Source organism: Crassostrea angulata, chromosome 9, assembly GCF_025612915.1.
Source record: "Crassostrea angulata isolate pt1a10 chromosome 9, ASM2561291v2, whole genome shotgun sequence".
NCBI lineage: Eukaryota > Metazoa > Mollusca > Bivalvia > Ostreida > Ostreidae > Magallana > Magallana angulata.
The window spans coordinates 19112490-19132764 of NC_069119.1; the positions used below are offsets into that span (position 1 = coordinate 19112490).

At 32.5% G+C, this 20275-nt stretch overlaps 2 protein-coding genes across 2 annotated transcripts in view; one reads left to right on the forward strand and one right to left on the reverse strand.

Annotated features, from left to right (window-relative positions):
* Positions 1 to 6300: 6300 nt before the first annotated feature.
* LOC128162184 (polypeptide N-acetylgalactosaminyltransferase 5-like) lies at positions 6301 to 9629 on the forward strand. Its single transcript, XM_052825370.1, has 3 exons — positions 6301 to 6422; positions 8050 to 8621; positions 9433 to 9629. Exons 2-3 carry the CDS (start codon positions 8090 to 8092, stop codon positions 9627 to 9629), a joined length of 729 nt encoding a protein of 242 aa, XP_052681330.1. The 5' UTR covers positions 6301 to 6422; positions 8050 to 8089.
* A 6548-nt stretch (positions 9630 to 16177) lies between these two features.
* LOC128162536 (von Willebrand factor D and EGF domain-containing protein-like) overlaps positions 16178 to 20275 on the reverse strand; it is a 32266-nt gene continuing 28168 nt past the window's right edge. The window contains exons 15-19 of the mRNA XM_052825765.1: positions 17672 to 17926; positions 17434 to 17491; positions 16904 to 17009; positions 16618 to 16776; positions 16178 to 16451 (exon numbers count right to left, since the gene is read on the reverse strand). Of these exons, the coding sequence (XP_052681725.1) occupies positions 16385 to 16451; positions 16618 to 16776; positions 16904 to 17009; positions 17434 to 17491; positions 17672 to 17926 (645 nt within the window). The 3' untranslated portion in view covers positions 16178 to 16384. The remainder of the gene's footprint in view (positions 16452 to 16617; positions 16777 to 16903; positions 17010 to 17433; positions 17492 to 17671; positions 17927 to 20275) is intronic.

Genomic DNA, 20275 nt, shown 5'->3' on the forward strand with positions numbered 1-20275 from the left:
TGAGCAGTTGACTTTGCCGATAATATCATTGATATAATTATATAATGATATGATTATATCATAAATGAAATGAAAATTAATGATAAAATGACTGAACGTGAAAGGTTGGATTATCGTTTATAGAAGAGCCAATGCAGGCATTTTACGATTGAATGTAAAGGTATTGATGATCGACTCTACCGAATGTTGGCACAGGAGCAAATGTGTGCATTCGCTTGTGCTCTCTAGAGCCAATGCAGGCATTGAACGACTCTCCCAAGAGCCGGTGAAGGTGCTATATTAAGGTTTTGTAATTCAAAGAATTCAAAACTATCTATAAAACCACAAGGGCCATGCCCGTTTTAACATTAATTTCAATGTAACCATAAATAGATAAATATAACCATAAATAAATAAATAAATAAATAAATAAATAAATAAATAAATAAATATTTATGGTTACATTGAAATTAATGTTAAAACGGGCTTGGCCCCTGTGTATATAACAATCTAATGCAGGCATCATCTGTTTCTCTTGTAGATTATATAGGATTGCGTCATTCATCATGTAAATTCATGCTTTGAATGCCATATATAAAATCAACTGACTATGTCAAAACAAACACCATAGGTGTTTTGAACAATTTCTCTATACCAAACAAAGTAAAACTGTTCCGCTTTAGGCTTATATAGAATAGTTTTTAACACAAAATATATACATGCTAGTACATGTACGTGAAAGTCGGATATTAATTTCATTTTGTTTATTTTTATATAAGGTACCTGTAATTTCATCTCGAAATAAAAATATTCCAAGTACTGGTGTACCATAATAGTTTTGCTAACTAAGTAGTAGAAATTACATGTACGAGTACATTGTACAGGAAAATAAAGTATTTTTACCGAAAAATTGATAAAGAACAAGTATGATATGATAATCATAAATGTTTGACAGAGTATGGTGAGAAAATGAAGAAAAAAAATCACATTACCCGAAAGTTTAGTGCATGGAAGAAAAGCTTTTTATTGTGCAAAGAAAAGGAAGTTCTAAAGAGTTGTTAATTCTTTCTCATATTACGTCATTCCATATCACTGTGCAAACATTCGTAACCAGGGATCAATGTAATTTCACATGATTCTTCCCGTAATAGATAACAATGTTTGTGCGCTGCTGCATGAATCAAAAGGTAAATACTCAAACCTATTCGTTTCAACTACTATAGACGAAGATTGTTGATTTTTTTAAAACATTTTAATTGTACCTGTAGCTGCTTTGTCCTGCAATAAAGATTCATTTAATTGTATTCTGTCATTTTTTCTATTTTTAGCTCATTGAAAAGCTCAATTGACCTCTTCTGATCATTTTATGCCCAGCGTCGGTCTGTCCGTCCGTCCTTCCGTTACATGTATTTACTTTTTCTCCAGACCCACTTGGCCATTTGCAACCAAACCTGGCACAAAGCATCCTTAGGCAAAGGGAATTCAAGTCTATTTAAATTTTGATATTATTTTAAAAGGTGTTTTCTCTTTTGGCCTGAAAAGCTTGTGTGGAAGCACACTAGGTAGTTTAGAATCAAGTTTGTTCAATAGAACGCATAATCCCCGAGTTAGGGTGGACACAAAGTAGGGGGTGTCTAGCATGTATGATCTCTATCCAGTGCTGATCCAAATATTTATCATCAAATACTTGTATATGTTTAGGGGGCTAAACTTAAAAATGTTCAATGCCCGACATAACCTAAATGTCACGACAGCCGTCGTGTGTCTAACCAGTCAAGCAAGGAAAACAACAATAAGTATTTACAATCTTTATCTATATATAAAATCAATAAATTTACAAATATACACATTCACACACACAAAATATTAACAAAAAAAAAAATGTTTCTAATATCTGATTCGTCAATGTCCTATGGTGGTATATTGGACAGCAGTGTCCCTCCAGTGTTCCTCCAATGTGTCCTCCTTCGGTACCACGTCTTAAGATGACGGCTTCCGTCCACCGGCTTCCAGCGTAGTAAGTGAATACTCGAAGGAGGTTACACGGGTGGTAAGATGTTCAATACCGGAACACAGGTGACTATGGCCGAATGATCACTGGGACATTGCTGGAGCCTTGCTGGAACCTTTTAATTATATATAAATAACAATATTTTCAATTAAACGTTTCACTTTCACAATATACTTATTTACCTAATTACCGCAACTGCACGCCATACAATCACACCGAACAATACTCGCTCTACAAAACCGTTAAGTGTATCAGACCCCTTAACGTATCAACCACTGTCACAGTTAAGCGTATAAGACCTCTTAACATGCAATAAAGTTAAGTGTATAAGACCCCTTAACATCACAAAACAGTCAATGTATGACCAATAACGCCGTATAAGACTACGACATAGAAACTCACAAATAAACTAGCAAACCACGCTTGTCACACAAACGCACCATAACTCTACGGTAAATAAACAAGTATGTAAAACGTTAACACGAAAATACTATCGAACACGTATAAGAACAGTTAAAGTCTTAAATATTATAAACAAGACTAAAGTATAAGGAAAAACGAACTTACCCCTAATGGAGATGGTTACCGTAAAAAATACACTTAGCTATACATCGTGTTACTACTGCAGTGCGTGCTAATGGACCCCGGCTCACTGACCAAAACATGGGTATATATAGCATCATAGTAAACAAATAGAACAGTCCGAGTATAGTCCAATATTGACCAATACCTGAATTGATAAAATTGAGGCACCAAAAAGGATATGAACATAGAATAAAAATCAGAGATACCCTATAGGAAAATAGTAAGAATGAATAAATCTATTGATTGTGACACTAAACACATATTTTAAATTACATTTTTCGTGTAAAGGAGATATCGAAAATACACATCTATTAGAGAAAACAGACAAGACTATAAAGGTATCTTGAATGACAAACGTATTTCATGCGTGATTATATTTCAAATTAACATTAAGCATGTACACAATCGTTAGGGAAATGTAATTTAGCAAACATTGAACAATAGCCTCCACCTGATTTCCTGCCAACTTGCGCAATGAGGTTGGTTTCGCTCTACCTTCAACAATATTCATTAAAAATCACCGAATTCCAAATTGCAAATTACATGTTTATTGGTTGTTAGATGACTTTTTATGCGAGTGGAAAGTGTGATAATTCATACGACTCGACATTTTTCTCAATTTACGCAATTCTATTTTACATCAAAACAGTTCGTGTATTTATCGCGTGTTAATTCACCAATTTATTGTTAGCAAACGGCTGTTTTATGAAGATGAATTCAACAAGCATTGCTTTATTTATGTGAAGTGTTGGGTGATAAAGGACTATATATGATTTGAGCTTATAATGGCCCCCTTAAATGAACATCATCATTTATAATATGTAATTTGGTTCATGGATGTTTGTCCTTCCGCAGAAATTGTAAAGTTAGAAAAAGTACAGCTACACGCCGCAAGAATTGTCACGGGACTTTCATTTTTGGCCTCAAAGGAATCATTGTATTTTGAAACGGGTTGGGACTCTCTATCTAAAAGAAGGAAATAGCTAAACTAACGATTATGTACAAAATTCATTACAATTAAGTACCATAATATCTTAGTGGTATTGCTAACATTTATAGGAAAGATAATTCTCGATACAGTACTCGTTATGAAGACAATTATATACCTCCTTGAGTTAAGTATGGTACATATAAAAGAATCATTTATTCCAGATGCTATAGGCAAATGGAACTCACTAAATTCGGATATAAAAAAAATCAACATCCATCCGCCAGTTTCAAAGAAGCACCTCTAATAATAGCAGTGATTCAAAAGTTCCTAAGGTGGCAGGGGACAGTTTTTTTTATACAATTCATTGTAGCCAAGGGATGCATGTCTTCGGAACTCTGTAACTAGAATTTCCTCAGTTCCCATTCAGCACAAATACCTTTAATTCACTCTTTATAAGGCCAATCACCAATTTCTGAAGAAAATTACTAGTCAAAACCTGTAAAATTCTCTACATACTGGTTTTGATGAGATTTTGACCCTTTCATATTTTGCTAATTTTTCATGATTTTTCAGCTTTTTAGACCTCCCCCAGTTAATTCCCTGCAGAGGGTTGACCTTCCGTACCGCGTGCATGTTGCACTATCACATGTCAGAAACTTACCGCTGTATAGTTTACAATGTCCCATCCACCTACTTTTCGTGTTATTTTACCTCCCGTCTGTAACTTGCAATTTCACTGTGTAAAGTCAGCACAACAGTCATAGCCGCAGGTTTCGCATTTTACCTCTGATTCTCATGTACCTAACATAAGGGGCCTACATATTGCATATCAAGAGACACCCCTCTAACTAATGATAATCATTAAAAATCAGTTCATGAATTTTAGCAACACTCATAAGCCTTCAAGTACAGCAATTCTCATTTTTACAAAAATATTGACGGGTACTTTATTCGAAACTGTCCCTTGCTACCTAAATATTTTTTTTCATGGTAACAGAGTAGCTAACATCATTTATACCAAATTAAGACACAATTGTTTACTAATTCAAAATTATGATTTACACAGAAGAAATATTGTTGATTCTCCAAATTGCATATGTCGAAAGAAAAAAGATATGTATATTATTTTTTATTTGTTTGCAAACTATTGTCTAATGCAAGGAATACCTTAACTATTCCAAATACAAAATTTAGGTATTATAGATTCGCATACTTTACTATGGGGTAATGACAACCTAGATTATAAAACTAATGTTAGAATTTTCACAGCTGTGTAGAACTTTATAATCAATTCTCGCAGATTTATAAAAGTATATTATTTTGTTCTTTACCATTTTTTTCAATATATATGTATTATACCATGTTTTATGACAATTGCAAATTACTTGTAATTGTGTGAGAGCCTAGTAAGTTGCAAGAACTTGTGTTCGAACCCTATATAATAAAATATGTTCAAACCAGTGTAATTCTTTGTTTTCTGTGTAAAGATATACATTAAATGTATTTTTCCATAATCTTCAATTTGATTTAAGTGCCCACAATTTAGAAATATGACATCATAAAGTTGACCTTTTCTCGCCATTTTTGCATTTTGTCTCATTTTCAAGCCGTTTTTCTTTAAGCAAAACATTGAGCGATTGCTTGAAGAAACAAAATATTTTCACCAAAGATGTATCAATCCAGTATTTATAAGTGACGAAAAGTTCGTTCTTGTTCAAAGCGTCGCTCTATTTTTCCCATTCGAAAAAAGATAGGAAAAATGTCAATAAATGAATGATTTTGATTGAATTCTAAAAATAGCGTCTCTTCTGACGTCATATATTGCCAGTAAGTGCAAATAAATCAAATAATTAAGTGAAAAATGTATTTGATATCAACTCTTCTAGAAAATAACACAACAATCTAATGTACCTGAAACACTTTAAAAATGGCGAATTATGGGACCAAATTTGACTCATATCATATAGGCTATATATGATCTAACAAATGACTGAAAAATCCTGAAAATTGTATGATATATTTCTAAATGGTAGCTAGGTACATGCATGTGCTCACTGTCGGCATTTTTAAGAGAAGAATACTTATAAGCGGCCAAACAATTTACCGGTATTACATGTACCTCATGAGAATAAGTTAAGAATATAGTCCAACTTATTGATTTTTTTTTTATTTCAGATGTATATTTCACCTAGTATGTGGGTTTTCTTACGCAAGTGAAAATCAAATAATACACAAAAGTCAATCATCAAAGAAATACTAATTAAAAATACAGTTTGTACAAGAATTAAGTAGCATTATTGACGACTCATTAGAAGTATTTTAAAACTTAATTTAAAAAAAAAAACTTTTTTAAAGTCAAACTTGAATTAAAGAAATCATTTTACTGTACGGTTAATATTACCATACATGTACCTGTTATTTGGTTTTATTTGTCTATATTGTGGTTTCATCAATATTCGTTGAATACCAATTTTCGTGGATTTCGTTGTTTAGTTCATCCACGAAATTAAATGTTCTTTGAAGTGCAATTTTTATTAACATTTTGTATTGATAGGGTCATTGGCCATGAAATTACATATCCTTGAAACTGTGATTTTCACTTTATCCACGAAATTTGATGCCCTTGAATATTAATGAAACCACAGTATTTGTAACACACATCTCACCTGTGTTATTGATGTAGTTCTAATAAAGGAGAGAATTAGATCATGAATCGTTGTTATATATAATCATTAAATAAAACAGGTCAATCTATGAGATTTGTGTGTACACGATGTCACCGCTGGATTCAAAAGAAAATATGGCGGAGACAGGGCGACATCTGGATGAGGCCCGATCAATTTCTGAGTGCGTGGATCTTCCCAAACCTTGATCGATTGCACAACAGAAGATGGCAGTCTTGTATGTCCGGTAAAGGTACGTTGTTGTTCTTTTTTTTTTAGTTCTTGTAATTTACTTTCTATTTAATCTGATTTTTATAAGTGGTCAGCTATTACCGTATTCACTGTTTCAATGTTTACTCGAAAGTCCATTTACTTTTCAATTTTGAATGGCTGATGATTTATTTGGTGGACACACTCATATACGTCATATAGATTCTGACGAAAGAGATTCTGATAACACCTACAGGTTTTAAATGTTCGGAAAGTTTTGGTCAATAAAGAAGTATATCTGTTGCTAATCATTGATTTAAAAAAAACCACAGGATTTCAAAAATTTTAAAATTTCAATTTCAGAATACTTTTAACATTAAATTATATAGTACTCAAGTTCGCTGGTTTTCACTGACATTTACTGCAAAAGTAACATAAATTAAGAAATATCATATTTGAAAAACGTACATAGTGAAATATTTTTTTCCATGAAGCAGGACACCAGTAAAACATAAAGGTAAGTGTGTCCAGTAAGAAATCGAATACTAATACAAACTAAAAATGATATTTATCTGCACACTGTTTCCCTGATAATAGACGGTATTTATATTTACACATTGTCAAGTTCATTAACTGTACATGTATAATCATCCTTATTGTGATTTTAATACATTGGGTTTTTAGATATATGTAAGCCTATGGGTTGTTTCAGTTCCTTGTCCACTCCAGAAATGATAAGTGCTGCAGTTTGGTGTTGAACAATAATTTATTAAAGCGTGATCGTATAGATTTTACAAAGCAACTTTCAAAGTCTTACAAATTCAAATCTCAATCTATCTGACTGACTAGCAGTTTCCAACATCTCCCGTACGCCCCAACGATCTCTCTCTCTCTCTCTCTCTCTCTCTCTCTCTCTCTCTCTCTCTCTCTCTCTCTCTCTGTCTCTCTCTCTCTCTCTCTCTCTCTCTCTCTCTCTCTCTCCATAAGCTTATATATGATTATTCACACAAAGAGAAAAATAATTCAGATTAGTTCTGTCCAAGTGGTATAATCATTGATAATTATATTATCATTATAAACAATCAACACTTCACACTGAGCATGATTTCTATATATTTGACCTATAGCGACATCAGCTCCGTAGCTATTATCTTCTGAATCAGGTGTATAGCCAATGTTCTGCTTGACCAAAAATAATGAAGTATTCGTCACAATTTAATTGTATTGTATGACTGTCGAAGCTCTGAACATATTTACCAACACTGGTGATATCAAATAATATATGATTAGATTCCGTATAGCATATATTATTTTTCGACTACATGTTATTAAAAATATGACCAAGACGGCTATCTGGTTATATATAAACATGTTTAATCAAAACTAGATTGATTTTTATGATATATTTCTCTTTTGAACAGTGTGAACAGATTTCGAATATATTCCACGTGAATAAATATTTGAAAAAAGGGTCATGCACGGATCTAGAGGGAGGGTTAGGGTGGTCCATAGACCCTCCCCCCCCCCCCCCGGCAAAATTAAAATTTCTTCCCCTGGAAATTTTTTTTTGGATCCATGCTTGTCAGGGTTATCATATACGTGTAATAATGAACTAGTCTTTCATTTGCTTAACACTGAATTAAAACTATGTGATTTTTCATCTCTTATAGATTTCTGTAGATCTGCGTTGTGGTTCCTGACTTAGGAATTATGGGTAAAAAGCTCCGGATTCAGCTGCTGGGGATCGTTTTCCTCGTATCGTCTGTTTGGATGTTTGTAACGCTATTTCTGTTTGACATTGAAGATGAAATAAATAAAACTAGATTAAAAAAATTCGATCCAAATGGTTTTAAGATTGCAAACGTCATCAAGAAACCTGATAAAATTGGACATCTTCGCGATCATTTAAATAAACCACATTTTAATCAATCGGTATTGCTAAAACGCCAAGAAAACTTGAAACGAAAGGAAATATTACGGAAATGGAAGAAAGAATTGTCATTTAAAGCAATGTCGAAAGATGTCAACAGGAACTCAGATAGTCAACAGATTCAAAATTCATCTGGTTTCAAGTCAACAGCTATTGCAAGAGACCACGAAAAACAACCCATTAATTCGAAATATCTCGTACAACGGAATTCATCAATTGTCAGAGAGAAGAATACAACATTGGCGTCTGTGAAAGTTTCTGAGCGAGACAGACTCCGACACCTAGAGAAACTAGCACCACCTGATGCCCCAGGTAGGTGTTCAAAGTTCTACAGTAAAACTTGACTATAACGAACAGGTGCAAGTATAGTTACAGCAAATTATCAATATATAGAACCATTTTAACAAGATCTTGGACATAGGGTAGTTGTGTCAAGGCCTGTCTATTTCATTGCCGGCCACTCAGCCAAGGCTTTGTGAAATCAACAACTTTTGTCTGGCTTTTGAGCTCAGACTACGCAATCTGTGTATATTTCACTTGAAACAAACGTCATTTAAACTTGTTTTGACGCAAGAAATAGAATGTTACATGTACGTCCTGCTGAAAGTCAAAGGTCTTGTTAAAATGGTTCAAAAGCGCAAAGTCATCTTAAACTTAAGAAGGTTGCACAGTCGTGGTAAATTTAAACTGTATTAATCTCATTGAGAAGAAGAGTCCGTAGATCGAACGATAAAGCTATAAGAAGCTATTCAGAGTTTAAATTTGAACACATGTATTTAATTTGTTTCTTATGGCATGAAAATTATTCCTGATTTTTTTAAGTACATCTGATGCATGGTCAATTTGTTGACCAGCCAAGTTGAACCTTAAATAACTTCATGGAAGATTATCATAATGATAAATTTATGAGGCATTTTATATACAATCCAATTTTATTTTGTCGTATTTGGGATAAAATATTAACAATTAGAGGAATAGCTAAATCAATGCATTCTTTTTGTAATAAAATTTGTTTGATCCTAGCTTTAAGAATTTGTTCCTAGCTGAAAAAAGTAGTTTCACTATTTATCTAAAACCCAGAGGTAGCCTAACTCTTTATCAATATTTTCAATGCGTGTTATAGGTGAGTTTGGAAATCCTGTCCGAATTGACAGAAGAAAGCTTTCGCCGGAACAACAAAAACGTTACGATGAATTGTTCAAGAGGAACTCCTTCAATCAATACGCCAGTGACATGATTTCCGTACACCGGAGGCTGCCCGATATCAGGAACCCCAGGTATCCTTACATTGGACATGGAAAAATTATATTATGTTCATAGAGTACATGCGTATCACTTCAAGTTGAACATTTGTGTATTAAGAGAGATAACTCTCACAGAAATAAGATTCCACACTTTACATGCGTGGAACCAGAATTTTTTTCGAAATGGGGTCCGATGGTTATTTGAGTTTGCCAGAGGGGGGTCCGAACATATTTTTGGTAATTTTATAATTCAAATTTTAAAAATTTGAATTTTGCATGGGGGTGGGGCTCTGGACACCCCCCGCCACCTCTAGATCTGCGCATGCTTTATCAATTCGATCGTCACAAAATTGTCGAGAGACAATATTAATCATCATTGAAATAAAAGCTTTGTCTAAATTGAAAGAAGAAAAAGTCCGTTTCAAAAAAATTGTTACGTTTTCTTGAGTGAAAAAGAATTTTTTTTTTGAATATGTATTATTTGTTTTATTTGACTTCACTGTAGAACTATTTCCGTCTATTTAACAGCTGTAAACAGGTAATGGTAACGGTAATGGCTGATTTAAACTGAGGCGAAATGTATGGGGACCGCTCTTTTGAAAAATTTGTTAAATGAATAGATTAAATTTGATAATTGGAAAATTCATTACTTACAAGTAATGTGGTATGTGACACCTTCACGTTGTGTGGTTTTTTTTTTATCGAAATTAACAATGAAATTAAGTATGATTTTTTAAATAGTTGCTTTCCCCTCATCGATATGATACACCGTAGCGCAGTGGATTAGTGGGTTCACTACAAACCTGTAGGTTATGAGTTCGATTCCTGTTGAGAACGATAATCTTTTTTAAATTTCCAAAATTTTCTAAAACGTATTTTTGGTTGAATACTGTGAAAGAAAATTATAAAACGGTGAAAATATTTCAATTATAATATACTTTAATGCACATAAATATCGACATCTTAAGGGGATGGGAGGTTTGCTTTGAATTTCTCTCAGGTTGGGCTACATAAATCCTATTAGCCTAGCCAATGTTCCCCTTTATTTATTTGACTTAGTTTTGCATTAAAGCGAATATTTTCAATTATACAGGCCTATAATGTATGTATTTATCATTCCAACATTATATTTGGGAAATTTTCTTCAACTCAGAAATGAAAAGTCCCCAAGGTGTTTGGGCCTTGAGACTTAGGAACGATAACCCTTACCTGAGGAACTTTCATACCAAATAAAATTTGAAATATTTTTTGTGTTTATTTGCAATGATTTTCATTCAATTTTTTATGTCACATTTATTAAAATACATTTTCTTATAACATCAAGCAACTTTTTCAGATGATTTGTCAACAGAGTAAGAAAATATGAACAATTATGTTTTGGGGAAATACTAAAAAAAATTGCAATAATAACATTTTTGAATGTTAAGAAGTGTTATAATTTTTTTATGTGTCCGAAGGAAATATCCATCATATGACAAAAAAATTCTCTCAATTTGTTAATAGCTGTCTTTTTAAAAAAATATTTTGCAAAAACACGAAAAAACATTAAAAAATTCTTTAAAAATACCTATAGTATCCCTATCATCATTTTAATATTTGATAAGTATATGTTTTGTGGTCTTCTATTGAAAATTGGAATAAACTGTGGGTGTATAGAACCACCTTAAGTTCATCATCCCTCTTTCCACTTGAATGTATGAAATTTTATTTTGTAATAGTAAACTAAAAAATTGTCTAAAATGTTATACAATGCTCACAATTTCAGAATACATTTCGGTGCTAAATCTTAAAGAGATTAGTATTTCAATATGTAATAGTCTTACTTGACACTTGAAAATCAATATTAAGATAAATGCAAACAGGAGTTAAGTCTCTTTAAGAGAAAAATCGTTTTCTTAAAACTTGCTTACCATCTATGGTGGTTGCTTAATATGTGTTAATACTTAACCCTTTTCAAGAATTTTATATTGGCCTTCATTATAGGTTGGCTAGAACCGTTGTTGCGAGAGTCGCAGAAAATCATACACGAGTTGTGGCCCCTGTCATAGATATGATAAGTGATCGATCTCTAGCATGCGGTGGTAACGAGATCGGAAATCTGGGGACATTCGAAATCGCCAACATGGGATTCAATTGGCTGACTCTAAACAAAACAGAAAAAGCCAAGCATGGCCAATCTGAACCTTGGAAGTATGTATGAGAAGACTTCATAGTAGTCAAACATCGATATTCTACAAATAAAATAAAATAATAAGTTAACTCAGTTTTAAGTACATGCAGAGTCTCAACATACAGTCTAAAACTTGCAGGTGATTTTTTTTTATTTTAAGTTAAGCATCGTTTATAACGAAGTTAAATGCTAGAAGTGAATTGAAGAGTATATTTTTGTATATTTTAACTTCAAAGAACGCCTACAATTGCCGGCGGGTTATTTTCCATAAACCGAGCCTACTTCACCAAGATGGGGACATATGATCATGGAATGGATATCTGGGGAGGAGAAAACCTGGAGATCTCGTTCAGTGTATGCAATACATTAATAGTGTGAAGAAAAGAAAATAGAAAATGTGGAAATACAAGAGGAACTCCTCTTTTTTATAATTATTTTTTTCTTCACGGTTTTCTAGTTTTATTTGATATGTAGTTACTGTGGCTTTATCGAAAAAATAAGATGCCGGTATACAGCGAGTGTGTAATATGTACACTATCTTCGCTAGCCAAGGGGGACGATCCGCTCCTCTTCTCTGTTCGAAAAGAGTAGAGGAGCGGATCGCCACCCTTGGCTAGCGAAGATTCATGTGCATTAACATGTGTTAAATTAAAAATCATTATATTAATTTCATGTAATACAATCTACCAAAAAAAAGCTATTCTTTCAAAATATACTTTAATACAACCAGAATTATCATCTTTTTTAAAAAGCGCTAAAATTTCTACTTTTACAGTACATGACTTTTAGCTGTATCCTTTAATTAGGTCTGGATGTGTGGAGGAAGCCTCGAGATCCACCCGTGTTCTCACGTCGCCCATTTATTCCGTTCCATGAGTCCCTACAAATAGGGCAAAAGTTTCAGAGATATTTTGCGCAAAAATGCGGTGCGCACAGCGGAGGTCAGGATGGACGAATATAAGCACATCTATTACGAAAGACTCAACTACGATCTGGTTTGTGATCAAATCTAATATTTTAGACTGCATACATAGTTTTAATTTGCCGTAACAGGTCCATTTGAAAAATTATTATTATTATTATTATTTTTTTTTAAATACTATGATTTTTCATATCTGTCGATAACGGCTGGGAAGATTTGTTTAATTATTAATTTTGATCAAGTGTATATTGCATGATTATATGCAGGGGGACTATGGAAATGTATCTGAAAGAAAAGACCTACGAAATCGTCTGGGGTGCAAAAGTTGTGGATAAAAACAATGCTACCAGACATGAAACTTCCCGAAACAGCTCTGTACAGCGGCGAGGTAGGTGTATTATATTTATGAAACCAACGAAAAAAATGACAAACCCTCTGCTCTGTAATATTTATTATCTATAGAACAATAAATCCAAAAATGGATCAAGAAGGTTATAACTGAGATAAAAAAAATATGTCACATCAAATACATATGTATGTTAAAACTCTATTACAATAAAGCATATTGAAAAAGCTTAGAAGAATGTGATTTATGCACATTTTTCTCTATTTACAATTTTGGCTCACAATACCGTCGAGACATGAAATTATATAAAATAATCGAATTAAGTTTTATCTTAATATTATTTTAATTGATTAAAAATTTACCAAACACATGCCTGCAACTCTACGGTGAAATGGTAAAATTTGATGAAATAATCTCATGATATTATAGATGCGCTACTGAGCAATCGTTTTCATATATGAATCATGTAATATACGTACGTAATATGGAGAAAGGACTGTGTCTGGATACCATGGGAACGACTGCAGGGAACAAGTTTCAGGCGATTCTTTGTCACCACCAGGGCGGGAACCATGTAAGAAGGACCTGTGAAAAATGATTTTTGATTTTAAAATCAAGTCAAGAGGGAGTGGATCTATAAAAGCAACCTAGATATTATGTGTCTCAAAGGATCTATGATAGTACATATAGTACTGACCAAAATAATAATGTGAAAGAGAGAGAGATTCCATTAATACAAACACTGAGAATTACCCTTTGTAATTTACAACAGGCAAAGGAAAAACTTTCAAAGTGGTTGATGAAAAAAAAGAATGCATTGAAAGATATGCTCATAACATTTTTTTAGTACACATTGTAATGCATTGCTGGCCATTCAACTACGGCTCTTTGAAATCAACAAGATTTGTCTGGTTTTTGAGCTAAGACCACGTAATTAGTGGATATTTCACTTGAAACCAGTGTCATTTTTAACTTGTTTCAAACGCCTTGAGTGAACCAATGATCTATATTGATATACGTGTAGAAAAATGAATATTAATATAGTCTTTCATAGCATCATTCACTTTTCCAAAATATTGATATGGTGTTAAAAGCCAATTTTGCAATGGGTTCGCAGAATAATCTAATATGTGGGTATTGCCAGGAAAAAATTGTCTGCACTGTTTAATAAAGACTTTCATGCAAATGCAGATGAGTTCAAAGATTATCTTCTTTATATTTCAAGAACAAATCCAATAGGTATGCTAGTGCAATGACAGCCATTTCTCTAAACTAACTTTCCATTTAGTGCTAAACCTTCGAACCACCCAACTGGTTTCAAACAGATATGAAACTATTATCAAACCATAAACCTAAACTCGAACTAGTTTTTGATCAATAAATTCGCCCATAGCTACATGTACATGTAAGTCTTTGCTATGCCATAAAGTCAAAATATTATACGATACAAACGCTGTGTATTGATTTTGAAGCATTTCTGCATATAATAGTCTTATGCAGATCGATACATTTCCGTTCATTGAAAAAATGAAACATTCAAAGTTGTGAAAATTATGACCCTAAGGGGGAAGGGTGGGGCCACAATTATGGGGCGAATTTTACATATTAGGAATATATTGAGTAAATCTTTCAAAATCTTCTTCTGAAAACCATTTGGCTAGGAAAGCTGAAACTTACATGTATGTGGAAGCATCCTCAGGTAGTGTAGATTCAAAGTTGTGAAGAGCATGATTCCCGGGGTACGATGGGGCCAGAATGGGGGGTCGAATTTTTACATAGGAGTCTGTTAAAATCTTCTCAGAAACTAAGATTCACATTTGGTCAAATCATTATTCCCGGTGGCAGGATGAGGTCACAACGGGCGGGGGGGGGGGGGTAGTAACTTAGGTGAAAGCAATTTCAGATAGTGTGGATTTAAATTCGGTAAAATCAAAATTTTGAGGAGTAGGTTTGGGCCACATTGGGGATCTAGTTGTACAAAAGAAATCATTTTAATAATTCACAAAAACTGAAATGTTATCATGTATGGTTTTACTTACATGCAAACATTTTGAAATATTGCTGATTCTTTAAAATTGTGTAGACTTTAGCCACTGGACGATTCTTGGTCCTCACAAGGGGTTAAGAGTGTGATGTAGGTTTATATCCCGTTTTTAAACAATTGTTTAGGATCTTTTTGAGAACTGCAATGCTCAACATGTGATAGGACTATCAAATCAATTGGGACTAGATCATAAACACAAGAATATCTGGGGGGGGGGGGTGAACTTTATACAGGATCTACATGTAATATACCACATTGTCTACATATTTTTTTATTATGACTTCGTTGAGCTTATTTTATCATGCCTATTGTTGCTCAGGTAAGCGATGTTGCCCATGGGCCTCTTGTTAAAAATATAAGGCAGATCTTAATTTGTTAACCAATCAGCCTCCCTAAACACTTCATATCGTTTTACATTGAGCACTCTATATATTTTTACTGCATGTTTGTGTCTTTATAGAATCAAATTTGTAATACAGCAGTTTAGTTAATTCTATATTTCATAATTGATAACTTTTGATGGCGTATCCCCCAGTACATTTTTGAGGACAGGACACACCACATTCATAGTATTAACCAAAGTGTTTGAATTTGAGCAAGAGAATAACAAATGAAAAGAACATTGGTAGTAAAGATATTAAAACGAACCCAAATTGTATAATGAAAGCAGTTTATTTATGAACTCCGACTAAAGCATGTTATACGTAATATAAAAATACATACGATATTAAGAAACGCTTACTAGCACATTGAAAATAAGTGCAATGAAGCAGTTTAAATATATTCAGAAATCGAAAAAACTAATATTTAAAACAGTATAACAATTTATCTTTTTACAACTCTTGAAATATATATACATATCAGTTTTTAGGTTCTGTTTATATCATTCTTGCATAGAATAAGATAAGGTGGTACAGTAAACCATTGTATAACATTTAAACTCCATAAAAATTATATAAAGCAACGCAAACATAACATAAAATTGAAAACTACATATGTATTAAGCATACTTGTATATATATATATATATTTATATATATATATATATATATATATATATATATATATATATATATATATATATATATATATATATATATATTATAGATTATCTTTATCTCTCTCTTTTTCTCTCTCTCTCCGGCAAAAAAATGAATAAGTAAAGCAAAACAAAATAACTTGTCTATTATATATGTCTATCAGTCAGAATTTGGCTAAACAAGATGAATAACGAAAGTTAACAACATGTACAATGTATATGTTATTCTTGTGTATATATATATATATGTGACTATACAAATACTTTATCTACACTCTCTTCCTTCAAATCCCCATCAAAAACTTCTTTTTCAACCTGGCTTGCACATAAGGTTATGGGTAAGTTCGTTAGCTGTATGCTGCTTGGAGATTATATTCCCGGAAAACAATAATCGCATTTTTAAATAATATATTAAAGATTTCATAGTATATAGCATTCTGAAACAATAAGATTTAAAAAAAAAAGCGTAGCAATCAATTCTATAAGAGGACAATAGATCAGTTAACATTGTGATGACCGGAAGCTGCTATGTCATCTGTTTAGTTGTCAAATGCAGCATTGGACCTGCCCACCACTGGTGACTCGAGTGTCTCGTAATTTTGGGATGTGGATTTCTTAAAGTCGAGATCTAATGTATCGTAGCGCTGAACTGGCGGATGCTTGGGCACATGTCGCGTTTTTTTCGCCTCTACACACCATGGACTTAAATAAAATGTTGGTTTACATTAGACATATATGGTATTACATGTATCGTATTGCATTTTTTCTAGGTTTGATTTTAAATATAGATGATCAAAGGTCGATTTACTTTGTATATATTTAAATTTACCTAAATTGACCTGTGTGTCTTCGTTTCATTAAAATTAAGGCAGTGATTGTACCAATGATGAGAACACAAACAATACAAAGGCCGATAATCAAAGGCAGGAAGATGTCTGCAAATTGAAGAAAACCAAGATACATATTTAGGATATAGGAACATTTCTACAACAAAGTATGAATGCCTATTGGGTGTTTGAGTGATTGAAATAAACTAATTGCAATAAAACGTTTAAAATCACTAGTCAAGAAGACAAAGATTTTACTTTTTACCATTCCTATTCTAATTATGTCTAAATCTTCAAAAAATGGGTACTGTTGTGTTACCCTTCATTTTACCAAAGCTTAAAGCCAGTGCCTTACAGTTAATTTCTATTTAAAAAATCCCAATGATCCAGGGTGAAATTGGAAATATTTGGCGCAGTTAAGTAAATAAAACTCTTTTCTGTAAAAAAAACAACAAAAAAAAAAAACCTATTTCAAATGTTGTAGAAACAACAGTATTATATAATATTTGTTACTGTATTATATCTTACTTACCGTTTTTGCCAGAGTGATTTGCTTTATTTGTTGTTCCGGGAAATTTGTTACATGCAGACTAGTTTCGGAAGAAATCATGTTAATTATATCTACGTATATTGTAAAATTGAAAATGAATAAATAATGAATAACAACAAAAGGTTGGACTTTAATTATCTTATTAATATGCGAATATGATTGAAACGTACATTTTTAATTCATTATGAAATATGAAAGGTCAACAATGGTGTTTCCTTACCGTCATGTTGCATTCCAATGTTAATGCAATGCAGCTATAACATAAGTCATTGTATATGACCAATGTCACGGAATCGCTATAGTTTATTTCATCGTAGGATAAACTTATATTAAAACCACTTGCATAAACGTTTTTGAATGGTGTTCGCCTTTTCCGGTAGTTGGTTGGAAAAGTGACTCGTATCATCGTAGGATTTATATAATTAGCTTCGAGGACGTTGGTTGAAACAGTTTTTAATTCTCCCGAATCTGTAATCTAGTAAAGCAATTTAAATGCGTTTGAATGAATATGTGTGTGTCAGTTATATACAAATATAGTGCGTAAATAAAACAGACACTGTTAACTAATATCTAGTTTTCAATGTATTCACATTTCATCAAAATATTGCTATACTATAGTTGAAAGTAACTTTTATGAAGATATGTATAACAAAAGACGAGGAAGGAAGTTACATGTAGGAGTCCAAATAGCAAGATTTTTCTAAAATCATATGACATACAAATTCATCATAAGAAACCTATATACTTAGCTTGTAAAATTGATAAAACATTTAAGCAACGTACTCAAAAAACTTTCGAACGCACTATTATAAACCGTCGTTTACTTGAGAAATAAAGTACGAGTTTTCGTGAATGTTGCAGAATAACCTCCGAGGTCGAGAAATGTTGTTTTGAAATATAAAAGCCGAGGCGTTAGCCGAGGCTTTTATATTTCAAACAACATTTCGAGACCGAGGAGGTTATCCTGCAACATTCACGATAACAAGAACTTTATTTCTATTCTACTAACAGCTCAGTATTTCTACAGATCATTTCTCCTATAGAGAGACGATCTAGGTCATTTTGACAGCTGTTCCGTGTAACCCCAATGGTTTTGTTAGTAATGTTTACATGTGTATCGATCAAAAGAATCACATGCAGACGACAGAATTTTTCTTTGGATTTTTAATACTCTTTACTTATTTATAAAATATCTTTGAATCATGTTCCTAATATTTTAAGGGCAATTTAATACGATAATTACTACTACACGTTATATATTTTATGTAAAAACACGCAGTGAAAATGTGCTAGGGAGGTCCTAGGAACAGCCGTATTGATCTCTTAAAAATAAACATTTGAGGCAATACACATCGTTTTGACTGGAACTAACACGTGAAATTGACATGGTTTTAAAACTTTTTACGGTTTGAAGTTGTACTTTCATGATCAGTACGAGACAAATGGGTATTTCTGATCTGATAATTTACTGATGACGTTCGTGGTATATTGGAGAATAATGTCCGCGGCATCTCTTTGATCTCGGCAATAACTGTAGTAGAATTAGTAATATTTTTGCTGAGTAGCAAAGAAAAGTTGTGTAACATTTCTAAAATCCCGAAACATTAACTTTTTCATAAATAGCAATCCAAAACAAGAGGTCCATGGACCATATCGCTAACCTGTGGATAGTTCGTTTCATTCTATTTATTTAAAAAAAAAAATTCTATATAAATCTATGTTTAATTTTAAACCCCTCTTGGGGCTCAAAATTCAAACGATTTAGAATGTACACTACCTTAGGAAGCTTGCACAGAAATTACACAAACTGTAGCATATTAGTTTTTGAGAACAAAATATTTTTAAACTTGATCCCTCTATATTTCTATGTAAAGTTTGAAACCTCTCTTGGGTCAAAATATTAGTCCAGGGATCAAATTTATTAAAATTTAGAATCTTCTTTAATTGAGAATGCCAGTACTGGACCGGTGGTCACGATTTTATTAATTTAAAATATACATTTCTTCAGGATACTTGCATAGTAATCTCACAAGTGTTAGTGCATTGTAGTTCTTGAAAAGAAGATATTTAAACAATTTCCCTTTATATATTTATATTCAAATAATAATTATCTAATACTATTCATATTTTTTTTCACATAATCAATACACTGTGTCTATTATTGTCAGATTAATTGGAGCTAGCATAGGCCATAAAATGTATATAAAAACATACAGTACGTGTACAATTGGATAAGTAGTGAATACGTATCTTAAAGCCATGTTTCAATTTAAACAACTATTGTGGCATATTTCAAGTATTATGGTCTGTACTAGTATTGTCAATATATTGTCCATTGCTTGAGAAGCCAGTGTTTTGCTGAAAGGTAAAAAAAATTGGAAATATAAAAAAGGAGGCCCATGGGTCACATCGCCTACGTAAACATCAGTTCATTGTAACATTTTATTTTAGTTTTTTTTATTATTTTCCAAATATTTTTCAAAGTTAAACATTGAACCTTTGTGGGGGCCACAGGATTAGTCAAGGATCACAATTTAAACAATTTAGACTCTACCCTTTCTAAGAATGCTTGCATCGTAATTGTAGCATTGTAGTTCTTGAGAATAATATATTTTAAAATGTTCGTTATATATTTCTATGGCAAACTTTAACCCCTTTTTGTGCCCCATGTTTTAGTACGGGGTCACTATAATTTTAACAATTCAAAATCTACAATTTATGAGAACGCTTGTATATTTATCTCAATTACTGTAGCATTGTTGTTCTTGAGAAGAAGATTTTTAAACACTTTCCTCATATATTTCTATGTCAAACTTTTAAAAAT